The sequence below is a fragment of the Ammospiza nelsoni genome, chromosome 7, assembly GCF_027579445.1.
Source record: "Ammospiza nelsoni isolate bAmmNel1 chromosome 7, bAmmNel1.pri, whole genome shotgun sequence".
Classification (NCBI taxonomy): Eukaryota; Metazoa; Chordata; class Aves; order Passeriformes; family Passerellidae; genus Ammospiza; species Ammospiza nelsoni.
Genome location: NC_080639.1, coordinates 15,736,335 through 15,760,266, shown reverse-complemented (window position 1 = coordinate 15,760,266; position 23,932 = coordinate 15,736,335). Strand labels below are relative to the sequence as shown.

Below are 23,932 nucleotides of genomic sequence, written 5' to 3'. Positions count from 1 at the left end.
GTGAAGCTATGGGTGAGGCAGCCACCTAACTGTGCTGGTGTGACTTCTCTTAGATTTTGGGGATGTGTCTGTGCTGCATTGGTTTGCAGGGCCTTGGATGGAGAATAAGTCACTTGATATGAACTGCAGATGCTGATTTTCCAGCAGCACACACACTGCAAGAAAAATCTAATTGTTTTCCTCCCTCCCTCTTGAGGTTGTCCATTAGACGCATGAGGAAAACTTGTTTGTCCATCAGAATATTTGAGGTGCGGTTTGTGTTGCGAATGCTTCTCTCCTCTTGAAGTCTGTGGTTAGTTGTCTACTGTGATGTAACTCCTTGTAGGCTGTGGGGTTTGAAATTTTGGCTGGTGGGGAGATGATTTTTGAAGCATGTTAGCAAAATCTTGGTTTCCCTCCTGGCAGGAGGGCACAGCGCAGATGTTGGAGCTGAACTGTCTTTGCATGTGTTACATGACTTCTGTACCTGCTCCTTTCAGGTGTTTCAGGGACACCTGGACTCCTTGGCAGTGTCAACCATTCAAGCCCTTACAGCAGTAATGCACAAGTCTCCAGCTGCAAAGGTAACAGAGTCTATGCACAGGGCTGTTTGCAGCTTCTTCGTCTTTTTCCAGTTGTACCTTGATGGATCTTGCTAATGGAGATGAGCAGATTGTGCTCACACATTCATGCCAGATAGGAATAGCTGATTAGCATTTCTTATCCCTTTATATGTGTCTAATGGCTGAACACTGAGTCATCTTTCTACCAAAACTGGAAGATCTGAGTATGCTGGCAGTTGGAACCTTTGTAAAGAAAGGACATTGTTACTTGTCTCATGGATATATGGGGTAGACTTAGTGGGTATTTAGAGGAATTTTCAGGCAGCTGTTTGTGTTGTAGTTTTATAAGGCTTTAAAGCAAGCCAAGACAGTATTGTTGTCCAGATGGTGGTCATGCTATTGCCCTGTGCCCTTCCCTGGTAGTTATTCTTGTGATTTGGTAAATGGATAGGTTGTGGTTAGTTTGTGATTCTGCCTGGAAGCAGAGCCCATGGGAAAACAGTATATTTATTCCTGGGTTGCTGAGTTAATTAAATTCTACCCTTGGCTGAATGATTCCCTGGACTTGGCACAGGTAAAGGGATGTGACTGTCCAGTGGAGGATGAAGGAGGAGTGGGAATCATTTATTTTTTTGCTACTTTTGCAGTACAGCCTAAGGGAGAGACAATAGGATCTATTATGCTCCTCCAGAGCTTTACTGAAGGTGTTTATTTCTCCACTGACTCTGGAAAGCCTGGGAAGAGTTGTGTATTGGAGATGGGGCCTACCTGGAATTCACAGAGAGTCAGAGTTTTCAATTGTACTTCTACTGCAATATGTGTATTTTTTCTTTTCATGTTTACCTAAGTAATCACCTCACTTCTGCTAAAAGATTTATTCTTTTAAAAAAGTCATTTCAACACAAACTAGAGCCAGAAGAAGAGTATCCATTCCATATGATGAATTAGCTGTTTAATAATTGAACCATAAATGGATACTACCATTTGAGCTTTGCTGGTTGATTTTTTTTCTTGTAAAATCGTTAGTTTTCAGGAAAACTTCTGTGGAACACTTCTCTAATTTTTTAAAGTTTTTAGGATAGGTGGTTTTTAATCTGCTCTAGGAAAGTTTTTTACTGAAAGATTAATATTTGAATATTTCTGTGTTTCAGTGCAAACATTTCAAGCTATAGTTTGCACTAAAAAGATGAAAAACTAAGCTCTTTATTCATTGTGATATTATTAACATTTGGGTTATACCAAAGTAGTTATATTCTTTATAGGTAATTAATAAAATACAACTTTGAGCTGTTATTTATCTGTGTGCTACAGTGAAATGCTTCTCATCTGCAGCATTCTAGAGACAGTAGATTGAACAGGTTATCAAAAATAGATTTCTAACTTGTAATTATTGCATTCTAATTATTATGTGTCCAATATTGCATTAAACTAAGTAAAAATTAAGAGTTGCTTGTCTACCTGCTGCAGTAGACAAGCAGTTTTTGTCCATTTTACTTGTTAGTGAGATGGGAATTTTTATCCTCAGGAGGTCTTCAAGGAGAGGATTGGGTATGCACACATATATGAGGTACTGAAATCACTGGGTCAGCCGTCACGGGAATTGCTGGAGGAACTCATGAATATGGTGAGCTGTGCTTGCTTTGAAGCAGAAGTCTTTCATCTTTCAACAGTACTTCTGGCCCCGTCTTATTGCGTTTCATGTCTGAGTTCCCTGCTGTTTTTCAGGCTGTTGAAGGTGACCACATGGCTGTTGGGATACTAGGCATTAGTAATGTCCAGCCCTTATTGCTGCTCATCCAGTGGCTTCCAGAGCTAGAATCCCACGAGCTGCAGATTTTCATCTCCAATTGGTTGAGGCGAATCTGCTGCATTGACAGGCAGAGCCGTGCCACGTGCGTCAACGCAAACATGGTCATCCGCATCATCGAGACCCTCAATTCCCACTCGGTGCTGCACTGCACCTGTGCAGAGAACCTGATTGCCCTGCTGGGCTCCTTGGGGAGCCAGTCCATGGGCTCAGAAGAGCTGCTGCAGCTGGTGCGGCTGCTGCGGCCGGAGGAGCCGCGGGGCGCACACCCCTACGTGGTGCCGGTGATGCGCGCGCTGCTGGCCATGGCGCGCAAGCAGGGCCTGGCCAGCGCCCTGCAGTACTTCAACCTGCACCACAGCATGGCCGGCATCGCCCTGCCCGCCATCCACAGGTGGCCGGGCTCCGCCTTCTCCTTCAACGCCTGGCTCTGCCTCGACCAGGACCGGGTGGAGCCCGGCTCGATGGGCAAAAGCGGCAAGAGGAAGCAGCTCTACAGGTACAGTTATGCTACAGCCTGCAGGGCTGGGCCATCTGTGCCCTGTGGCGTTTGGTACCGTGGCACGTGCTGCTTCTGCTTATCTTCATCAAAGGCAATACTTAATGCTGCTCTGGGAAAGGGAGAGCTTTCAGCTGTCAACACAGCCAAGTTCTGTTACAGAACTTTAGTATAGTTCCTCTGTTGTAATGTCTTGTCATCTGCAGTTTCAACATCCATAACTCCAAATTGCGGGAAGGTTCACCAGGATAAGCTTTCACACAGTTTGTTGCAAATGTAATGAACTCTGCATTTGTATAAGTGCACAAGTGAGAAGGCACCTTCATGCTGCTTAAATAGTGCATATTAACATGAATGCTTCTTGATGTAATTTTACTTCTTAGGTACTAATAGAAGCAAACAAAATGTCTTTTTGGTCTTTTTTTTTTCTTTTAATAAGATAAGTAACAGTCACATAGTAAATATTGCACCACCACCAAACAACTTGAGTGGATTTTCTTCTTAATGAGTGTATTGTTAGGAGGTAGTTTTGATGAAGCAAGTCCTTGATTGTGTGTATCTTGTAGCTTTTTTACAGGAAGTGGTATGGGGTTTGAAGCCTTTATTACGTGCTCAGGGGTATTGGTGGTTGCAGTGTGCACAAAGAGGGAATATGCAACAGTGATGCTGCCTGACCATTGTTTTTTTGACTCTCTCTGGGTAAGATTTGATACTGACAAACATTTTGTTTAGGACAGTATTGTTAGCTCAGAAGTCAAAATTATGGTTTTTTGATCATTTAACAAATAGTCTGTTTTATAATATTGCAGTAATTCATTGCATAAGAGCAGTTTTAATCTCAAATAATACAAGCAATTTTCAAATAGATTAGTTGTTGATTGAGCTAACTTATGCATGTATGTTAGGCATTTTTGTTGATTAAGTTTTTTGCAGCATTAGAGGTTTTGATATTAAATTAAAACAGGCATAAATGGCTGTGGTGCTGTCTCTGCATTACCCTTTTCTATTCCTATACTTAAGAACTGATGTGCATTACCATGAAAGAGCTGTATCTTTCTCTTCCAAAACCTGTTTATATGTAAACATTACATTCACTCCTTTGAAAGAGAATCAGCAGATGTTCTTGTTATATTCTTTTTGGTGCTTTGGATTTACTTTCTTACGTGCTTTCCTCACCAGCTTAGTAGACATAAAGTTAAATAGCTTCATATAGTAATTTCACTGCTCTTAATAATGACTTAATTATTTTTTATTGCTTAACCAGCACAACATAACTATTGTCCACGTGCCTGGAAAGAGGCCCTTTGGTCAGAGCCTCGTGTATATCTATGTCAATGGACAGCAGAAGGTCTCTGCCCCACTTCGATTTCCTGCTATGAATGAAGTAAGTTCCCTTCTGAACCATTGCCTGGTGGGATGAGCTCTCATACAGCAGTGATTCTACAGGCTGCTGCTAGTAATGTTCAGCCATGGATACTGTCCAGAATTATCCTTTTGGAGTATAACTAACCATTAAGTAATTTTTGTTTAGTCATCTCTGTTTAAAAACAAAAAAGTCTACTAGGTGACATTAAGTAGTGGGGTTATCCTCAAAATAATTGCCTGAGCATATTGACATAATTTATGATGACATCATAATAACTGGCAGCTCTACCGGTAGGATTGGTGTAACAGTACTCAATGGGGAATATTCCCCGTTATCTTCATGTATTTTTACTGGGGTTTTTTTGAGTGTTTCCTTAATATGCTATTCCCTATTCCTTTAGTAACTGAATAAGCACTTTATGTGCAGTTAATCTAACCATTTTAGATGTATACACATTTAGCAATACACTACCAATCAAAATGAATGTATGTCATGTTTAATTTCCTCTGTAAGCTTTGTTCATTCCTTTTGGGAAACAAATGTATATTAAACTGGGCTATAATACCCAACATTCTTCCCTCTTTTCTAAGTTCTATTTTGATATTTTGTTAAGTATGCTGAGAAAACAATTAACTTGCATGCTGTAATGGTACAATCAATATAAAACTTACTTAAAAGTGAGAGAAAGTGTAGTTTTCATTTCAAGATAAAACCCTGGGTTTTGGCCCATCTGTAGAATAAACATTATAAATCTCAATGTAATTAGAAGTAGGGCAGGTAATTTTACCATGAGAGCATCTGTTTGAATGGACTAACTGATATGAGATATGTGCAGTAGCAGACATTCTGGGCAAGTATTTTGGAATATAATGCAGAAGAGGAGTGTTTACAGAGGGTATCAGGAGCACTGTCCTTCCTGCTGTGCTCCTGCCAGAGGTCATGCAGCACTTGAGGTAACCAAATTGCTCTTAGTTGGAAAAAGGGTGTTCTCTCCTATTATGAGAAATATATGCTCTGATTTTTGGCCTACTGTGATGGATTGCTTGCTCTTCAAGGCTTGGTAGAACTTGTTGTTTGGGGTTTCATTTATTTAGTTCAGATTTGCTGCATGCAGTCTTCAGATTCAAGCGTAGATTTACAGTATTTGTTTTGTTTTCTTTCTTCCATGTATGACTCTCCAGTCTTTCACTTCTTGCTGCATTGGTTCAGCTGGTCAAAGAACAACAACTCCTCCTCCCTCTCAGATACCAGATCCCCCTTTTTCCTCCCCAGTCATGCCCCACCGGACGTCCCTTGGGGGCATTCTCGCTCCAGGAGCTTGGGGTGGGGTGCTTGGAAAACCAGAGTTCATCACCAAAATGATCTCAGCAGGGACTCAGGACAGTGAATGGGGGTGTCCAACATCTTTGGAGGGCCAACTTGGATCAGTTATTGTCTTTCATGAAGCCCTGCAACCTTCTCAGGTGAAAGCTTTATATTTAGCAGGTAAGTGGTGATTGTTCTGGTTTTAGCAAAGTAAAAGGAATGAGTTATGAACAAGACCCCATTAAGCTTTGCTCTACACAGACACATAATGAAGAACTTACAATCCAGAAGAACTGCAGAGCTGACCTAAGTGAGAGGGCTTTAAAGCAAATAAGTGTAACATTTAATAAGTATGTTATGAGGTTTGATTTTAAAATGTTGTATTTGCTTAAGCTCATCTGTTTATCATATGAGCAGACCTGCAAAATTAAAACATTAGGTAATAATTTCACTTGTAAATTTCTGAATTTTTGCTACCCTTTGCCTACATGTGTTTACAGTTGAGACTCTTTGAAAGTACTGCCCTTATTTGTTAGGCCACTTAAAGGTGATATATGCTTGAGGATTTTCCCATAAGAATAAATAATTAAGTGATCATGTTGAAGAAAATACTCTGAAAGCTATGTTGTACAGTTCAAAGTGTGAAAGGTATTAAGTTGCATAATAACTCAAGGTTGTTATAGATTTGCATTAAAACACTTACATCATTTAAAGGAAATATTTTGTATTGCTAAACAAAACTATCTTGAAGCTTGCTAATTTTGTGGGCGTTTAGGCTTGATGACAGAGATTAGTGACAAATATGAGATAGGTGTTTGTACAGACAAACATGAGAGCTGCTTGAAGGTATAAAAACACCTCTTCTTTGTGCAGTTTAGCATTTCATGTAGAATGTGTTCATTTTTAAGCATACCTTCTGAAACGAATGATTTAAGTCATAGAAACTCTACTTCGAAGCATGTCTGAAATAGATACGGTTCAGACTGTCCCATTTGTTCTTCCTACATATTTGGTATTATAACATTTGTAAAGGGCAACATTATTAACCACTGGACTCTTAAAATATGTTATTTTATATACCTTTTTTTAATAGGTCCAAACTGTTTAACTCCATGGAAGTCTCAAGAAGCTGAAGTAGCAGACCTCCCCAGTAAGGTGCTGCTTCATTATACACCAAAGGTATGAAACAGGACATAATTTCTGTTTGACTACACAGTGTGCATTGCTTTCAGTATTTGCAGTGTGGCTTTTATGGGAAGATAAGGAGCAGTGAGAGCTTAAACTGTAGTCTTGTGCAGACATAGTAGGTTTGGCAAAAGGATGGAATTATCTGGTACAATAGAGAATGTCAAATCTAAAATGGCATATGTTATATTCGAAGGGTTTCATGCTGTTTAAATACTTTAAAATCAACACATTGGCAGAAAATCTTGTGTTCAAGCATCTGTAGATGCTTGATGACATCATGTCTTCTTTATTTGTTTAACAGGCCTGCAGAAACCCAATTTGCCTTGACCTGTCTGCAAATCTTTTACATGGAAGACTAACTGGAAACAAAGTAGTGAATTGGGACATCAAGGTAAATGTGTTGTAAAGAGGCAGAACCTGATGTAAAACTGACAGTGGCTCTGTTCATCTAACTTTTGGAATGCTGGAAGTTATTATCATAATGCAAATTATATTTAACAGATACACCTTGTTTTTATACTGAGAATTCATAAGCTAATGCTGTAGGTGGAGTAGTGTTGCCTTTACATTACATTTATTGAGAACTTATGAGTGCCACTGCTTTTACTGTCACAGTACATGAAGATATTTTGTGGTAGCTGACAATTCTTCATAATAATGTTGAATGCATGTTGCGTATCAAGAGCATTTTGTCATCTCTAGGGAATTCTGTCATGGTTTTCTTTGTCATAAACTTTGAGTTAGATGAAGATTACTAGGGTTTGGTTAACACTTGGGACTTGTCAATAGAGTACCACGTTTATTCATCTTGAGGAAAATATATGCACTATAAATAAGATCTGCCTTTTTTTCCAAGAACTGTGAACAATTGAGTGTACTGGCAAACTGATTAATAAGGAAATATTGTTGGAGCTACACACTACATATCCAGTGTGCATGTATCTCACTGTATGCCCACTGGGCATATCTCTACAGCCACTTGCTGACACTAATGTTAAGAAAATTCAGACACTCATTAGTTAATTTGCTGTGATGTGAATAGTTCTAAAATACTTTGATTTGTTCTGTTTGCCCATTAATGGGCTCCACAGTATTTGTCTCTGGACCAAGCTGGGGAAATGAGCGGGTGTCTCTGACTAGCTTGCTAAAACCCTGATTTTGAAATGATTTGAAGTGGTTGTGAATCACTTCTAGAAATCTTGTATTTGGAATATATTATACCTTACCACAAGAAGCATTGTTTGAACAACAGAATCCAGAATCAATTAAATTGGAAACATCCTCTGAGGTCATCAAGTCCAACCTGTGACCAAACACCATCTTGTTAACCAGACTGTGGCACTAAGTGCCAAATCCAGTCTGTCCTTAAGCACCTCCAGGGACTGTCTTGTGCTATCTCCACTTGTGAGAAGAAGGGGGAAAAAGGGGACTTAGGAGACTTGAATTTTAAGGAGAGGCTTAGAATTGATGTATGTGTAGAGTTATTTAAAAAAAATTGTATTATTTAATTGCCTGAAGTTGAAATGTTACATGAAGATGATTAAAACAGAGATGTGTACAATCTTATAGTCTTCTCTTACTCCTTGCTGCAAGTAACTTAGAAATCACAGAGATGTTTTTTCTGGTTTTTAAATATATTTAGCAGATTTTGTGTCCTTCAGTTTTCAGTGTTTATATGGGGGGAGGAGGAAGGAAATGTACAAAATGTACTTTCAGAACAAGAGCTGACAGGGTGGCCCATGTGTAAGTGGCCTGTGAGACATTCTGATTGGTTTGTGAGTACTCTTGTATGCAGAGTAAATTTTTGTTATAATGGAAGGGTTTTTATTTATGGTGATGTTTATCCTGCCTTTTCTTTTGATTCAGGATATGATCAACTGTATTGGTGGGATGAATGTGCTGTTTCCATTGCTGGAGCAGATCAGCTTTCTTGGTGCACAGATGCCTGAGAAGTCTGAAGGAGAAGCTCTGCCTCCAGAACTTGTAACTCCTGTAGAGGGTGACTGGGTTGTCTTTTCATCCCCAAAGGCATCAGGTAGGAAAGTGAAGCTGAAGTGACTTTATTTTTGAGCTTGATTTTACAAGTCCTTTTTTGAATGACAGAAGTCTGTTTATTATGTGCTGAATTTTCCAGAGCATCTGTGTAAAGCTGAAAGGCTCTTTCTGTTTCTAGATACCTGACATGGATACTGAATACCAGGAGTTCAGCACTATATAAAAAATAATATAACATATTTCAAGTATAGATATATTTAATAGCATTATTTTTCTTTTCATGATTTACTGTTAGAGGTGCCAAGGTATGACATTGTTTTAATTTCTATTCTGATTATTTTGAGAAATTGTTTGATGTAAAACTTACTAATATCAACAGGAGAAGCTTTCCTACAGCTTGAGAGCTGGGTCACACAGGCATGTGGGAACAGCAGCATCAGAACTGCACTATTTAGCCTTTAGCCAAACTTATATTTTCTTAATGAAATATTCAGGCTCCTGCCTCTTCCACACATAGTCACATGTTTAAGAATAGATTTTTTTAAAGCTTTGCTAATATTGAGAATTAACTTTGACCTTAACAAAAACTACTGAGAAAGCAAACCTTGCAAGACAGAACACTACTCTTTTATACAGATGAAATGATGGGGAAGAGTGAAAAAAATAGGTCTTCTCTATCTCTAATTTTTTGCATACCATGGCTAGGAAGTGTCAGTTTGCAGCTACAGAGGGAAAATAACAGCATTTGCAAAAGATTGTAACAAAGAAGTTTGTAACCTACAGTCATGGATGAAGCAACTGAAGTCAGGACTGGGATCACTTTGCTCTGGAGAGGCGTGGAATGGCTATGATTCTGCGCAGGAAAAAATCTAAAGACAGGCTACAGCTGAGGAGCAGGAGCTGAGAAGTTCAGGAAGTAGTGGGGAATATAAACAGTTAATTTTACTTTTTCCCCTCTATTTTTATGCAGTGATCCAATGATAAACCATAAGACTTTTGCTACTGTTGTTCTGTTCTGCAGAAGCACGCCTGGAGAAGAACATAGTTGCAACTTTCATCTTGATGATAAAACACTTTATTCAGGGACATCATGTTAATCAAGAAAATCTCATTCACTCCCATGGAGTTGCCACCCTAGGAGCCTTGTTACAGAAGGTGAGCAAACTTGAGAAACATCATTTAGTAATGAATTTTGTGGATGAGGTTCTGATTTTGAAGCATAGCCAGATTGCCACTGTCTTTAAAGGCCTCCTTAGTAAGAATTTTATTTCTTGTGTTTCTAAAAGCAAAAAGGTGTGAGAAGTTGGTATTTATCTGCAAAGTGAAATACAATGTTTCATTTTCTGTAATGTTCTGGTTTTTTGATATAGATATTGTGTTGTTTGGTTATCCAAATTAGACTACTTTTGTGTTTATTTTATTGCTTTAATGGAGCAGACATTGCTGTAGAAGATAAAAGAAACTTAAACTTCCATTTTTTAAAATAAAATTTTATTAGGACAGTCAGTATTTTGAGTGCTGACACCTGTTGTTATTTTGCAAGGTGCCAAGCATCTTAATGGATGTGAATGTCCTGATGGCTGTACAGTTGCTGATAGAACAAGTCTCGGTAGAGAAGAACATGCAGCTTTTGCAACAGATGTATCACCACTTGCTTTTTGACTTCAGCATCTGGAACAGCGGTGACTTTCCCTTCAGAATTGGTGAGCTCTTGGCCTCAGGCAGCTGTGAGAAGGCACAGGACTCTTCACATGACACAAATCTTTGTTTTGGTTCTAAAAGAAACCTTTATGTTGTAGGACATATACAGTATCTTTCTACAATCATCAAGGACAGTAGAAGGCTCTTCAGAAAGAAGTATGGTGTGCAGTTTCTTCTAGACACACTCAGGATTTATTATGGGTATGAGTTTTCTGCTTCTGACTCCTCATTTATTTTGTGTGGCTCTTGGAGTTTTTTGCCATCATTCTAAAATCAATAAATAAAACTGCAGGTTGGATTTTGTTGGTTGATTTTGTTTACAAAATTGCATTAATTTTTTTTCCCATTTGATTTACTACTTTGCCTTGCCTTGAATTTTTATGCTAAGATTATGTAAAGTTTGTCAGTGACACTAGGAGTGCCTGTCGAAGTAATTAAAACTACAAAATTGTAGTTAAACAATGCAAATTAAGTCATAGATCATTACCATTATAAAAGGTTTGGCATTTTAAGTTTTTTTAAATGCTTGTAAAATTTCGAAGTAAGACTTCTTTAGAAATTTAAAATTTTAACCTTTCAGTGCTGATGATTTTTAGCTGCTTATGAATATAATTATGTGTTTGAGGAAGATTGGCAAGTGACTTTGACTTTGCTGTTTCCTGTGGGAGGTGGGAACCTGCAATGCTGACCTGTATCCAGATCAGTACAAGTCTGCATTTCAGAGCTTTGATAGACTTACAAAGCCTGGTCTGATTATTTCTGTTCAGTTGCTTGAGTTCAGTAAAAATTGAACGCTTGTGCACGATACCTGGGTAGATGAAAAATTACCAAACTGGCACCATCAAATTGCTATTAATGAGCCAAGAAGAGCTTCCTTACGTTGTCTTTTTGGTCTGTTGGCAAGCAGGACTGGCTGTAAAGATGGTGATTTGGCTCCTGATGACCTGAGGACAATACGGACATCCCTGTATGGACTGATCAAATATTTCCTGAGCAAAGGTGGAACACATGAAGAAATTCAGAGCATTGTAGGATACATAGCTGCCACCAGTGACGAGGAGCAGGTATGCAACATGGCATAAATTAACGGTTTGAACTGGACATGATTTGGTTTGGCATCTTGGCATTTAGAAATCTTGCCTTGTGTACTTAAAAGAAGGGTGAACGAAGAAGAAAATGACCACAAGCAAAGTATTAGCTGATGTGTGGTTCTGTTTAGATGTAGGTAAGATCAGGATGTGCCATTAGAAAAGTTATCTTACTTTAAAAAACCAAATGAATTGGTTTTCAACCTACCTGGAGTTGGGATGACAGTTTCTGTTTCATGGCATCAGCAGCACTTGATCTTGCTTTGTGTCTGTGCTTAATGAGATAAGGTATTCTATAGAGAGAAGAAAATGTATTACAAGTTGTTTAAATGCACTAATACTGAGCCACAGAATGTCTATTAACCAGCAAAGGTAAAACTTAAAAACCAAGAAAATTTTCCTAAAACAAAGCATGAAATCTAAATGAACTGGGTATTAATTTTCTTGTCTTCATTTTGTAGCTCTGTGGAATTCTGGATGTTCTCTTCAGCCTACTTCATTCCAGTCCAACCCCAGACCAGCTTTTTTTATTGCTCTTTGAACCAGGGAATGCTGATATTCTTTATGCTCTGTTATTGCATCAAAGATACTCTGACAGGCTTAGAGAACTTGTGTTCAAGGTAATTAATTGAATGATATGTTCCTAAATTAATCAATTGAGCATAAATTTGTTCAAATCAATTTGAGCATTTCCTTTGGTCTGGCAGAAGTGTATGTAATTACAAAGATACTGATCATCCAAGTTTGCTTTTTTCTTTTCTCTTATGTTAGCTAGATGGCGTTGTCACAAAGGAATGTGTTCTGTTAAAATAAAGTGTTGGAATCTTTAAAAATCTCTCCATGTTGTTTTAGTTAGTTTGTCAAATAAATTTTAAAAATTGTGGACCAGCATGTTATAGTATACACAAGTTTGAAAGATAAGATTGCTTTTCTGTGCTCAATTTGCATTTGTGTCTACTTTTCCTTACAGATTGTGGAAGAGATGCTGAAATGTACCAAAGTTTATGAGCGGAGCAAGCACCGGATGAGGCTCAGAGAAGTGGGGTACTCTGGGCTGGGACTCCTCCTGAATGAATCCCATGTTACTGTTTCTCTTATTAAAAACCTTCTTAACCAAGTTCTCTATGCAGGTAATTGGCAAGGGCTATATCTGACATTAGTACTCTTCTGCTGCTCAGAGGCCTGCATCCCTGGTTTTTGTTGAGGAGAGCCAGAGGTGTTGCTTGTAGAGCTGTTCTGTTCAAAGTTCCCATTAGTCTCAGCTGACATTTTCTTAGTTCCCTGAAGTTTGTTCCTTTTACTATCCTTGGATGCAGTCATAACTTCCAAGGCGATTTATAAATATTTATTTGTTACATTCTCTTGTGTGATATTGCTTATGGTAGCTTTTTTCTTTCTTCCCTACAGATCCTGCTGTGAATTATAAAGATCTCCTAGCTGTAGTGTATCTGGCTCATAGATCAGATATAAACATGAGAGTGATTATCTGTAGAAAGGTTAGTTGTCTTCTTTAGAACTGGAGTACTGTCCTTCAAACCAATGAACTGTACATTGTAATAACTAAATTATTTCTTTAAAATACAGTGGCAGTATTTGTTGTTACTGGTTTTTTAGCAATGATTTATTTTAAAAATTAGACCCATCTGTCACTTACTGTTGTATTTTGTGTACTCAAGTACTTCAAAAAGCCAAAAACAAAAAGTGAAGCCTCTATCCTGGTTCTCAAATAGCTTGTAATTTCTACAGGTTTGAGGTAGTAGGCTCCTTGAATTACTGAGTTTTCTCAAAGCTTGTATCACTGGAATTAGTACTGAATGGTAGCTGTGAGACATCATATAGTCTGTTAAGGTTTCCCAAAATGAAGAAGTGAAACTATAATGTATGCTATTAATAAGCTATTAATACTGTAATTTTATTAATAGTTCCTAATCAAGCATATTTTCTATTAGAGAATTTTTTTTTAGACTATGGGGGAATGGAATTATTTATTGAGATAACTGGCTTTTGGAGGAATTGTTGCAGAAGAGTTGCTAAAATATGGCAACTTACCAATATGGTTTTATAGCTTTTCTCTTGAGAATGTTTTACTTTTTTTCTTTTTTATCAACAATATTTTTTTAATGAGAAAAAATTACTTTGTGGCTGGTTTGCTTATTATTAGCTGATTATGACTCTTTATATAAGGTTGTAAGAAAAGTAAAGAAATTTAAAGATTGTAAAATGTTTAACTGAAAAGCCAGATGGATGCAGTTACAAGCTAAAATTAATGTGTAGATATGGGATATCTTCTGTTCCTTAGATTTTGCACCTTTTGCATTCCCAATTGGATGCAGCACAACAGATCTCTCAGCAGCTGGGCTGGCAGGACACTTTGGTTAGACTGTTCCTGAAGGAGAACTCAGATGTCCGGATTGGCTTTAAGGAGAACAGGACTGATTCCTCCAGGGAAGAGGATAAAAAGCCTCCTACTGAAGAGCTACAGAAACATCAAGCTGATAAAACAGAGAGAGATAAAGCTGGCAGCTTTGCATCAGTTAATGGTCTCTTTGATCAGTGGAGTTTAGAAGACAGCAACTCCCTGGATGCCCCTGCCCATTTCTCTGTAATGCCACTGGAAGATGCATCCACAGCAGAGATGTCTTTCGGTTCGGAGGCCCGAGAAGGGCTGTGGCACAGTAATCCTTCACATTTGAGTTTGGATTTGTCCAGTGTTGACTCTTATGAACTGGCTGATGTTGGGAATCAGATGACAGACAGCCAGCCCAGCACTCCCTCACCCACAGAGAGCACAAAGCCCTTCTCTGGGCAGCCTGACAGAGAGCTGGGTGTTACAAATGATGTGGGCTTCGCTGCTGAGCTTTCTCTCTTTGAAAACCAAGGAGTAAGTAACTATGGGACTGGTTTCTCCAACTCCTGAAAATTTCATTTTGTTCTTTCAATCTCCCTAATGAATCATTATTACTTTTTTTTGTCCCTCCTATCATCCAACAGGAAAGTGAACAAAATGGCTCTTTTATAGTGAATAGGAGTACTTCCTTTTGTAATGTGTCTTTTTTTTTGAGTGTCCACTTGGGGTAGCTTTGGTGTTTAAAAAAAAAAAAAGAACAAAAAAGCAAATAAATAAGGCCGACCTCCCAACCACAAGAAACCGCAAAAAATCCCTGCAAACTCTACTCCCTCTATATTTAAACATCCTTTATCATCCAGAGGAGGTGTGCAGCAGACTTGCTGTGAAAAAATCTAGGGTGGCTAAAAGGCAGCTTGTTTTACATCATAGAAGCAAGCTACAGTCTCTTATATTTGTGTTTTCCTGAGCTTTTCAATTGGAATTTAGAGTCCATTTGAAGACTGCAGAGTTTCAAATGTTGAAACATGAAAGCATAAGGGCTGTGATGAATAAGAAATGTTTTGAAGGTTTTCTATACTAGAAGGGCTTTAAATATTTCACTTCTTTTGTAGGGGAGTGATAATGAACTCATACAGTTACTCACAGACATCCTACTGTGTATAATGTGGAAAGGTATTGAAAAATCTGATGATGATGCTTGGATTGAGAGAGGACAGGTGTTCTCTGCTCTCACCAAACTGGGGATGTCTAACGAGTTGCTGCGGCCTTCTGATGAAATAAAACTCAAGTGAGTGTGCAGTTCATCCCTTCTGAGGATAAACAGAAGTGAGGGGCATGAGTGAAGCTGGGAAGGGGTGGATGGTTCCCAACAAGATGTACTTTTCTCTGCTGTCTCTTCACATAATGTCAGAAATATATTCCTGGACCTGTTTAGGAGGTGGGTCTTGGGGCCAGAAGGTTTTAAAACTATCACTGTTTTCATGAGTCTCTCAATCGCTTTTATCTCATTGGCTTATCAAGAAGATGGCAGTTATGTAACTGCAGACTAAGAGATTCAATTAAATACTTAATTGGATTTTTTTTAAAGCCACTTACACTCAGAACATGTAATACTTACTTGGGGATTTTGTTTTCCATGCAGCTTGCTGGAGAAGATGTTAGAATGGTCAGTCACTGATAACAGAGATTCAAAAGCTCTCCCTACACATGCTGAAAATGCCTTCAAGCTCTTGCTAATTGTACAAGGTTTCCTGCAGGCAGAAGGACTAATTAATTCAAATTTATGGACAGAAAAGGTACAGTAACTGCATAATGGAAGTATGGGCTGTATATGGGCTGAAATGGTAACAAGAAAGTTGTTGGTTTGGATACTGTCACCCTTCTAGTCATATTAAACCATAGATATTACAGAGTAAGGATTTATAGTAGAATGGATTAGAGTGCCCCTTCATGAATAAAAAATGTGAATATTTACCACAGGGAATATAGTAAATTATGCAAATTAAGTAGGCATGTAAGTAGTACTCATTACTGAGAATCCAGGTTTCTTCAGACTGGAGAAATATTTGGAAAATGTAAAAGCTAGTGGAATAGCAGCAGTTGTAGCCTAAGCAGATTTTGCACTGTTTATTAGCATTTATGACTCTCTGAGCGTCCTGAATGAAAGACCAGCTGAAACTCTGCTTTTGGTTGCAAGTTGGGAAATGTCACTTCTGGGTTTTGACCCATATTGTAGTTTCAACAGATAAATTATATCTCAGCATTTATGTAATCTCTGGCACTGGTCATGCTTCCTTCACAGTCTGAGTTGTCATTGCTTTTCAGTTTTTCTAAGCAAAAAAAGAGAGATTATCTGGAAACCATCATTGTTTCTCTAGAAATCCTTTAAAAATATTTTGTAAGACTACTTTCTTTAGGAAAAAAGTAAAATGTCAAGAGCCATTAACACACAATTCCAATGCTGTGTTAGAGAGTATATCAAGGTGTATTAGTTTTAAACAAACACATCTGGATAGTGAAATATGCCATTTGCCTTGGGAGTACCCACCTTTCACAAGGCTTGTGTCACTTTTGCTATCTAAATACCAACAGAAGGAAGTGCCTCCTAAAGTGGGGTCTTCTAAATTTTCTAAGGATATGGCATTTACTGGAGTTAATTTATAGGAAAAGCAATAAGCATATATATACTCTCACTCCCTGTACACACACACACACACACACAGATATATATATATCTATATATATATATAGATATATAGATATATACACTTTATTTAGGGGAAATACTTGACTTAACATACTGGGCTAGGTAGTTTTTTGTTGTCAGGAATTTCTTTAAATTACTGGTTTAACTGCAGTGTTCTTGGATGATTTTCTGGGTTTGGTTAAGTTACAAATAAACACAGCCTCTTCTTCAGCTCTTTGAAATTACTATGTCTCCATCTAGAGTAACTATTGTTACTTTTATTCCAGTTTATTTTATTTATTTTAATGTTATGCTTATTTTCTGTTTCTGTAATAGCTCTTGGAAGAACTAGTGACTCTCATGGATAGTCTGTCAGTCTGGTACTCTGCTGGCTTAGAGTCAATTAGGCTTTCACAGGTCCAAGTCCAGCTGCTCCTTGGATTTATTGCACAAGACAACTTACAGGTTTGTTGCAAATTCTTGCAAGTGGTGCTTGAGTTTTAAGGGCACATTTGATGTAACTGTTGTGATTTTTGGGAGTGCTGCTCACACCAGAGAGCAGACCTGTGGCAGTCCCTCATCCTTCTCTTGGGAAGATGTTTTATTGGCTCTTAGCTTTTGCAGGTTTACTCTGCAGTCCTGTCAGTGTGCACCTGTGGAGCACAAGGAAGAGGTAGAGGGCTTCTGATTGAGGATGGGAATATGCAGGCAAGAGTGGCAGGAAAAAGATGGGTGCTCAAGGGAGATCACATTCATTTTTTGCTGTTTGTTTTTGTAGGTCTGTGCTATGGCAGCAGCCAAACTAAACACCCTCCTTCAGACCAAAGTAATTGAGAGCCAGCCTGAGGCATGCTACCTCCTGGGGAAGTTGGAAGGCATTTTGAGTAGGTCAATTGAAGAGAAGACAGAAACATACTCGTTTTTGATTCCCCTTGTTCGGACATTGGTATCCAAGGTTTATGAACTTCTCTTTATGAACCTGCACCTTCCTTCACTGCCTCCTACCAATGGCAGCCCATCTTTCTTTGAGGACTTTCAAGAATACTGCAGATCTGATGAGTGGCAAGTTTATATTGACAAATATGTAAGTAGTAAATTCTTTTTGCATCATTTCCTCTCTCTTTTCAGCCATGAAAGCAGAGGAACCCATTCAGAAATCACATGGTACTTTTTATTTTGTTTTGATGGAACCAGATTATTCCAAATATGAAGCAATATGAAGAGAATTCATTCAGACATGATAATGAGCAAATGGCACTTTATTGGAAAGATTGTTATGAAGCTTTTATGGTGAACATGCACAAGCGAGACCGGGAAAGAGGAGAAAGTAAGCTTAAATTTCAGGTAAGGTTTTCAGTGAGTGTGAGATTCTCTTAAAAGAACTCTCTTGAGAGCTGCCTTCTAAAAGATGGAGAAAACGAATTTCAGGATGATCCAGTTGAAGTAACTGTAAACAGGTTAATTTAATTAAGATTTGATGGGCAGTGGAACTATATGCCCTTCTAGGATATACTTACTAATTCTGCTCTGTCTATTAACAGTCTTACATGCAATCAAAGTCATGTCAGTACAGTAGCCTTCCTTTTCATCAGCAAGGTAGAAATATGCTCACCCATAAGCTGCATCCTCTTTGATTTGTGTTTTGAATTATTAAAACCTGATTTCCATTATGAGCTGGTTTTTGGGTTATTTTTTTAAACCCTATTTCAATACAGTTAAAGCATTTGCAACAGTGAATGATTCTTCTTTAATGTGGAAAAATTGCTTTCCTGTATAAGGTCCAGATTGAGTTTTAGCATTAGAGTTAACAGGTAATTACAGGCAATACCGTAGTGAAGTTATATATCTCTTTGCTTTTTTAATAACAAAACTTGTAGGTCTATTTTATTCAAATAGCTAAAGGAAAAATGCAATGCAAGTCACATTCAAGAATGCCAGAATTTAGGAAAAATCCTACCTATTATAGTAGGGTTTCTAATACTGACTGTTTTTCTGATGATGAAAAATTACTTTATGGTGGATTCAGCACTGATAATGCTTTCTTCACATCTTTAAAGTCTGGCACTATTTCTTCTAGGTCTAAGCTTTTAAAAATTTCTCTCCTAAGTATTTTATTACCTTAAAATTTCGGAATGTTTTATCGCTAAACTTTTTCCACTTCTTGTTTTCTGAGAATTCTTGGGAAGCTGTTTTCCAAGGTCAGAGGTAACTGAGTGCTGGATCTATTTGCACTGGTGTTTCAGGAGCACTTTGTGGAGCCGTTCAGCAGGAAGGCTCGGCAGGAGAACCTGCGCTACAACAGCATGCTCAGACAGCTGAGCAGCCAGCACACAGCCACGCTGAGGCAGTGGAGAGCAGCCCAGCTGTACTTGTTCTCTGAGCGTGGGCCTTGGGCTGAAAGGTGAGACTGGGCTTCCTAAACTAGGTATCATACTTAAAAGGGATTTGTTCACTGTTTCGTGTGGTTAAAACCAGGTCAGATTGACTGCAGTAATCGTGCTTGAGGTGTACAGTCTTGAGTGACAGGACAAGGGAAATGCCTCCAGTCGTGCCAGGAAATGTTCTTATCAGAAAGTAATTTTGGGGTGATTGCAGTGATGGTAGTTTGTCAGTTGGACTTAATGCTCTTGAGCATCTCTTCCAACCTTGCTAATTCTGTGAAAATAAATACTGTTTACAAAATAAAGAGTGATGGTCAGCACTGCAATGTGAAACAAAAGCAATAAACTGCATTTTAATCTTTTATTTTTTACAATGTACAAGTTAATGACCAGTATTTTTCTAAATATGCACTCTTTTGTAATCAGTTCTTTCCTGTAGGTCTTTATTCAGATTTTTAAATGAATTTTCTTGTTTTCCTAGGAAACAGCGTCCTGTTCACTGGAAACTTTCAAATGTGGAAAATTTTTCACGTATGAGACTAAAACTAGTGCAGAATTACAACTTCAACTCTCATCAGGATGCTAGTGACCTGAGAGATAATTTAGGTATAAAGTTGTATTTGCTATCTCACTTGAGTTCTTACCAAGGAAAGATACTCACTTTCCTCTTTGTGTTTAATAAGCAGTATATTCTTATGTACTTAAATCTTGATTTTTCTTTATTTCATCTGTAGTAAAATCTATATTATGAGAGTGATTCTTTGACCTTATACAACATTTTCCTACTGAGTAGAATTCTTTTGCCCTGGTTCATTGAAATGTGGGGTTTTGTTGAGCAATAAATAAAAGTCAACTCCTTTGTTTTAAAATAAGAAGTCATACAACTTTCTTGTATGAGATTATTTCTTCAAGAAAGAAACAAAAAGATCACAGTAAGCAGTGTTTGTTCAAAGTCTTTTAGAATTTTTGGCTAAAATGTGTAGATTGGAAGTGCTTTGCTTCAGAAGTGTGCCAAACAGCTGAGTTAGGTGTAACTGTTAAGTTTGATGTATTGGATATCAAGGCTCAAGCAAAAAAACCTCCACAAAACACTCTTGTAAACCCACGTAACCAAAAAACAAATGCAGTGCATTTCTACTAAATCTGCATGCTTTAGCAATGTCTGGAAAAACATTGCAAAATATTTTATTGTATTGTATTTTATTTCTACATCAGAATTCAAGTTAAATTTTTGTTGTCGTAATTTTCAGTGTAGCTCAAGGACTGTTTGTAGTGTTCTGCTTAACCACAAAAATATATAAGAAACTTGCTTGCTTCTTACTTGGCTACAACCAAAATTCAACTGTAGAAGACAGGTTTAGTAGGTTAGATTTCCAAAAGCATTGTAGCAGAAAAAGTTATGAGCTGTTTTGTCTATTTGTGCTAGGTGTGCACCAGACACAGCCCTCTAGTGAGTCTCTGCTTCTGGAGGTGGTGAAGCAGGTGAAGGTGAGTGACTTGGAAGATGATGTTCTGGAACTACCAGAAGAAGACACAACAGCCAGTTCCAATTTGTAAGTAGAACAGGATAAACAATTATAATTTGTTTCTGTGCTAGGGATAGGGAACAAGAAACAACTTTGGGAGTTGAATAGCATCCAGTTTCCCTCTTTCTTTGTCTGGCCTTAACAATTCAATCCAGGGCAGTTTTGATCAGCAAAGTTACTGTTGGACTGTTGGATTTATCCTTGTTACCACTAAGACAAGAAAAGCCCCAGGGAAAAGGAGGCAGAGCAGATGTTTATGAGAATCCATTAGTGATTCACTGTTCACAGGTGGGCTGAAGCTACAGAATTGTTAATGCTTTTCTACTGTGTATATTGGCTGTAATTCTCAGGAGGCAATCTGCTGTGTGAGGACATGGACCAGACTGGAACTGCCTCTTGTCCTTAGTTGCCATGTCGTTCACTCCATTGTCAGCTGCATAACATGAAAATTGGTGTGGTTGGCATTTAAGTGCTGGAGTGCCTTGTGTTTAACAGCATTCCAGAGGGAAGGCTGTGCTTCCTTCATGTCACTTGTGTGACTGCAATGAAAATAAAGGCAGGAGAGAGAGAGCAGGGAAAGGGGAGTTGAGGGAGGATAGCAAATGCTTTGCTTTGCTTCAGTAAGTGGACATGTCACGTTGTGCATGCATCTGTGTTTGTGCTATTAAGTCCAGTAGGTAGTTGGCACTCTGAGTGGTACCGATACATTTTGTACTTTAAAGGTTATTAAATGCTTGCTGTAGATTATAGCAAAATAACCCTGGAGATAACTTCAGTCACTTGAACTGGAACTCAGCTCTGGGCCAGAGAGCTTAAGCCCCTAACAATTAAATAAAGTAGGGAAATGCAGCCTGATGTTTTTGTACTTCACATGAAGTCAAGTCCACTGTGCCCAAGACCAAAATATCAAGACTGAAGAGTGATGCTGTGAAATGCTGTTTGTGGTCTAGTGTGAAACACCCATGACTGCTGATAAAAGCAGCTTTATAGAATTGTTTATGCTGCAGTTTTAATGCCATTTAAATTTGATTATTTTCTGAGCTGTGCTTTTACCAAGGATCTAAGCAACAGTATAATCTACCCAACCCTGTAACACTTAGTGGTGTTTTTGCAGGGATGAGAAGGATGAAGAAAGTCAGAAAGAAAAGCTGATATTGTCTGAAGACTGTGAACTCATTACAGTAATTGATGTGATACCGGGCAGGCTGGAGGTCACTACCCAGCACATCTATTTCTTTGATGGCAGCATTGAGAAAGAGGAAGGTAAGCATGACCAATATCTCTTTATTTTCAGTGTAGTTCAGCATACTGCTTTTCATAGGCTGAGTTTGTTTTGAAAATGAATGTCAAAGTAATTGTAAAGAGACAAGTTGTTGGTCTGTACTTAAAATTAATATTGCACTTGATGGTTAGTGGCTGACTGATCCCTTCAGAATCAAGAACTGTAATTTCTTAGCTGGTAAATTGATTAACTATTCTTAATATTTCTTAAAAATAACTTACTAAAAAAAAGTTAGTACCTCTAATTTGCTTTGTAAATGGCACCTCTCTGTTCTCTTTCTACAACAAATATTGTTGTACTCATGCATTGATTAAAAAGCAGTAGTATGTAAGCATTAATCATGCATATTAATTTAGGGAACTTTAATAGAATATACACAACTGGCTATGAAAACACGGGAGTAAAATGTTGGACAAACAATAGTAAAATTTTCCAAATCAGTATACCGAAACATTCAGCCTTTGTTTGAGCCTGTTGAAGAAAGCAAAGGGGTTGGTTCATACTTTTTGTCAACAGAATACATTTATAATATGTCTTTAATCAGAAAGCAAATGTATTCTACATTCCATCAGTATTTCTTGCTTCATTTCTTTCAGCACAACAATATCTGAAGTTAATATTTTCCTAGCAAAATGGTTAATCACATCAGCTACAAGACTTTCCTTTTCTAGGAATAACTCTGAGGTGATTGAAGCTGGTTCTGCACTGTGTCTGTATGAAAAGGGGTTTTTTTGTGTATATTCCAACTCAGTAAACAGAGTGTTCCTCCTAGGGGTAGGTTTTGATTTCAAATGGCACCTTTCTCAAATTCGAGAGATCCATTTGCGCCGGTACAACCTGAGGAGGTCAGCTTTGGAGATCTTCCTTACGGATCAAACCAACTACTTCCTCAACTTCAATAAGGAGGTATGGCTTTCCTAAATGTCATGGATTCACGTAAGAAGCACAAGGTTAGGTTTAAGATCAGTGATTGAATTTGATTTAATCATTGATTTCAATCACTGGTGCCTTTCTTAATACCATAACACTAATAGCAAACTGTTTGCTTTACATAGTCATCATGGAAAACTACACTGCAGGCTGGCACCTAGAAACTGATTAATTGTGAAAAGATAAAACAAGATTCTCCTTTTTTCTTTCTCTCTCTCAGTTATACAAAATGATTATTTAATTAAAATCACATCAATAGTAATCTAAATGTCTTGAAGCCCATCTTTTTAAAGATTGAACAAATTAATTGCAAATGAAAGGAGACTTTATTTTTAACTACAACATTAGAAATCGTTGATATTCAGTGGTTAAAGAGTAGTGAACTTTTCTGCCCTCTGGGTAATACCAATGATCCTTTTTATTAGGAACTATGATAAATTTCAGGACTTAGGGTGAGTTACGTGCTAGTAGGTCAGTGTAGTAGTAGGTCAGCTCTTAGAAAATGTTGTGTGGTTTGGTTTTGATGTGAAGGATGTCACATGCATCCATGTCCAAATGTTTTAAACAGCAGGAGATCGAAGTACTTGAAAGTATAACTGTGTCCTAATTATTTCATATTTTAATTAGGAGACAAATTGCTCGATTGTCAGCTTCAGTGTCCAGAATATTCTTTTATTAGTGCTGTTTCTGACAGGTACGAAACAAAGTGTATAGTCGCATACTGTCGCTGCGCTCTCCAAACATTTCTGGGACCAGATCTCCACAGGAGCTTTTCAAAGCATCAGGTTTGATGCAGGTATGAGACCTCAGCTCAATGTCTAAAGAGTTCCTCTGCTTTTTGAAGGACACCCTCAGTGTTTAGATGGCAGCTGCCAATTTCTACCCTCAGCCTGGCCCCTGAACTTCCACGTGCATAATTTTAGGATGGTTTGGTTTGTGTTTACAGTCAGGTAAATTATTATAGCCAGCTCTGGTCATGTGATTGACAAGCATTTTAACATGAACATAAAATGTGGCAGATTGACTTCTGGTTTTAGTCTATGAGCTTGAGTGCTGTTTTGAAACTTCTTTCACTGGATGTACAAATAATTTTCCCTGCTATCTTTTCATGATGGAGCTTTCAACAAAACTCACATGAAGATTAAGTGGGAATTATTAATATTGGTAAAAAAGGAAAATGTCGTAATGTCTGTATAACTGTAAACACAGATAAATTTTTTAATATAGTAAATGTATTTTTATCTTCCATCTCTTTATGCCAAAATTGTTTTCTCTGAGAGAGGAGGCTT

At 37.9% G+C, this 23,932-nt stretch overlaps 1 protein-coding gene across 3 annotated transcripts in view; it reads left to right on the top strand.

Moving 5' to 3' along the window:
- The window catches only part of NBEAL1 (neurobeachin like 1), a 78,100-nt gene that overhangs the window by 31,717 nt on the left and 22,451 nt on the right, over positions 1-23,932 (top strand). For 2 of the 3 annotated variants that reach the window (XM_059475781.1, XM_059475778.1), the window contains 28 exons: positions 480-563; positions 2,068-2,166; positions 2,268-2,848; positions 3,415-3,547; positions 4,113-4,232; positions 5,396-5,699; positions 6,613-6,698; positions 7,009-7,098; positions 8,574-8,742; positions 9,724-9,857; positions 10,246-10,405; positions 10,502-10,604; positions 11,311-11,467; positions 11,953-12,111; positions 12,462-12,621; positions 12,899-12,987; positions 13,791-14,372; positions 14,951-15,126; positions 15,481-15,634; positions 16,861-16,989; positions 17,303-17,608; positions 17,719-17,868; positions 18,768-18,925; positions 19,387-19,511; positions 20,332-20,458; positions 21,546-21,694; positions 22,486-22,619; positions 23,338-23,439. In XM_059475781.1, the coding sequence (XP_059331764.1) occupies positions 480-563; positions 2,068-2,166; positions 2,268-2,848; positions 3,415-3,547; positions 4,113-4,232; positions 5,396-5,699; positions 6,613-6,698; positions 7,009-7,098; positions 8,574-8,742; positions 9,724-9,857; positions 10,246-10,405; positions 10,502-10,604; positions 11,311-11,467; positions 11,953-12,111; positions 12,462-12,621; positions 12,899-12,987; positions 13,791-14,372; positions 14,951-15,126; positions 15,481-15,634; positions 16,861-16,989; positions 17,303-17,608; positions 17,719-17,868; positions 18,768-18,925; positions 19,387-19,511; positions 20,332-20,458; positions 21,546-21,694; positions 22,486-22,619; positions 23,338-23,439 (4,920 nt within the window). Of the gene's footprint in view, positions 1-479; positions 564-2,067; positions 2,167-2,267; positions 2,849-3,414; positions 3,548-4,112; positions 4,233-5,395; positions 5,700-6,612; positions 6,699-7,008; positions 7,099-8,573; positions 8,743-9,723; positions 9,858-10,245; positions 10,406-10,501; positions 10,605-11,307; positions 11,468-11,952; positions 12,112-12,461; positions 12,622-12,898; positions 12,988-13,790; positions 14,373-14,950; positions 15,127-15,480; positions 15,635-16,860; positions 16,990-17,302; positions 17,609-17,718; positions 17,869-18,767; positions 18,926-19,386; positions 19,512-20,331; positions 20,459-21,545; positions 21,695-22,485; positions 22,620-23,337; positions 23,440-23,932 lie in introns of all 3 variants that reach the window. The other variant, XM_059475780.1, reaches the window with a different exon arrangement.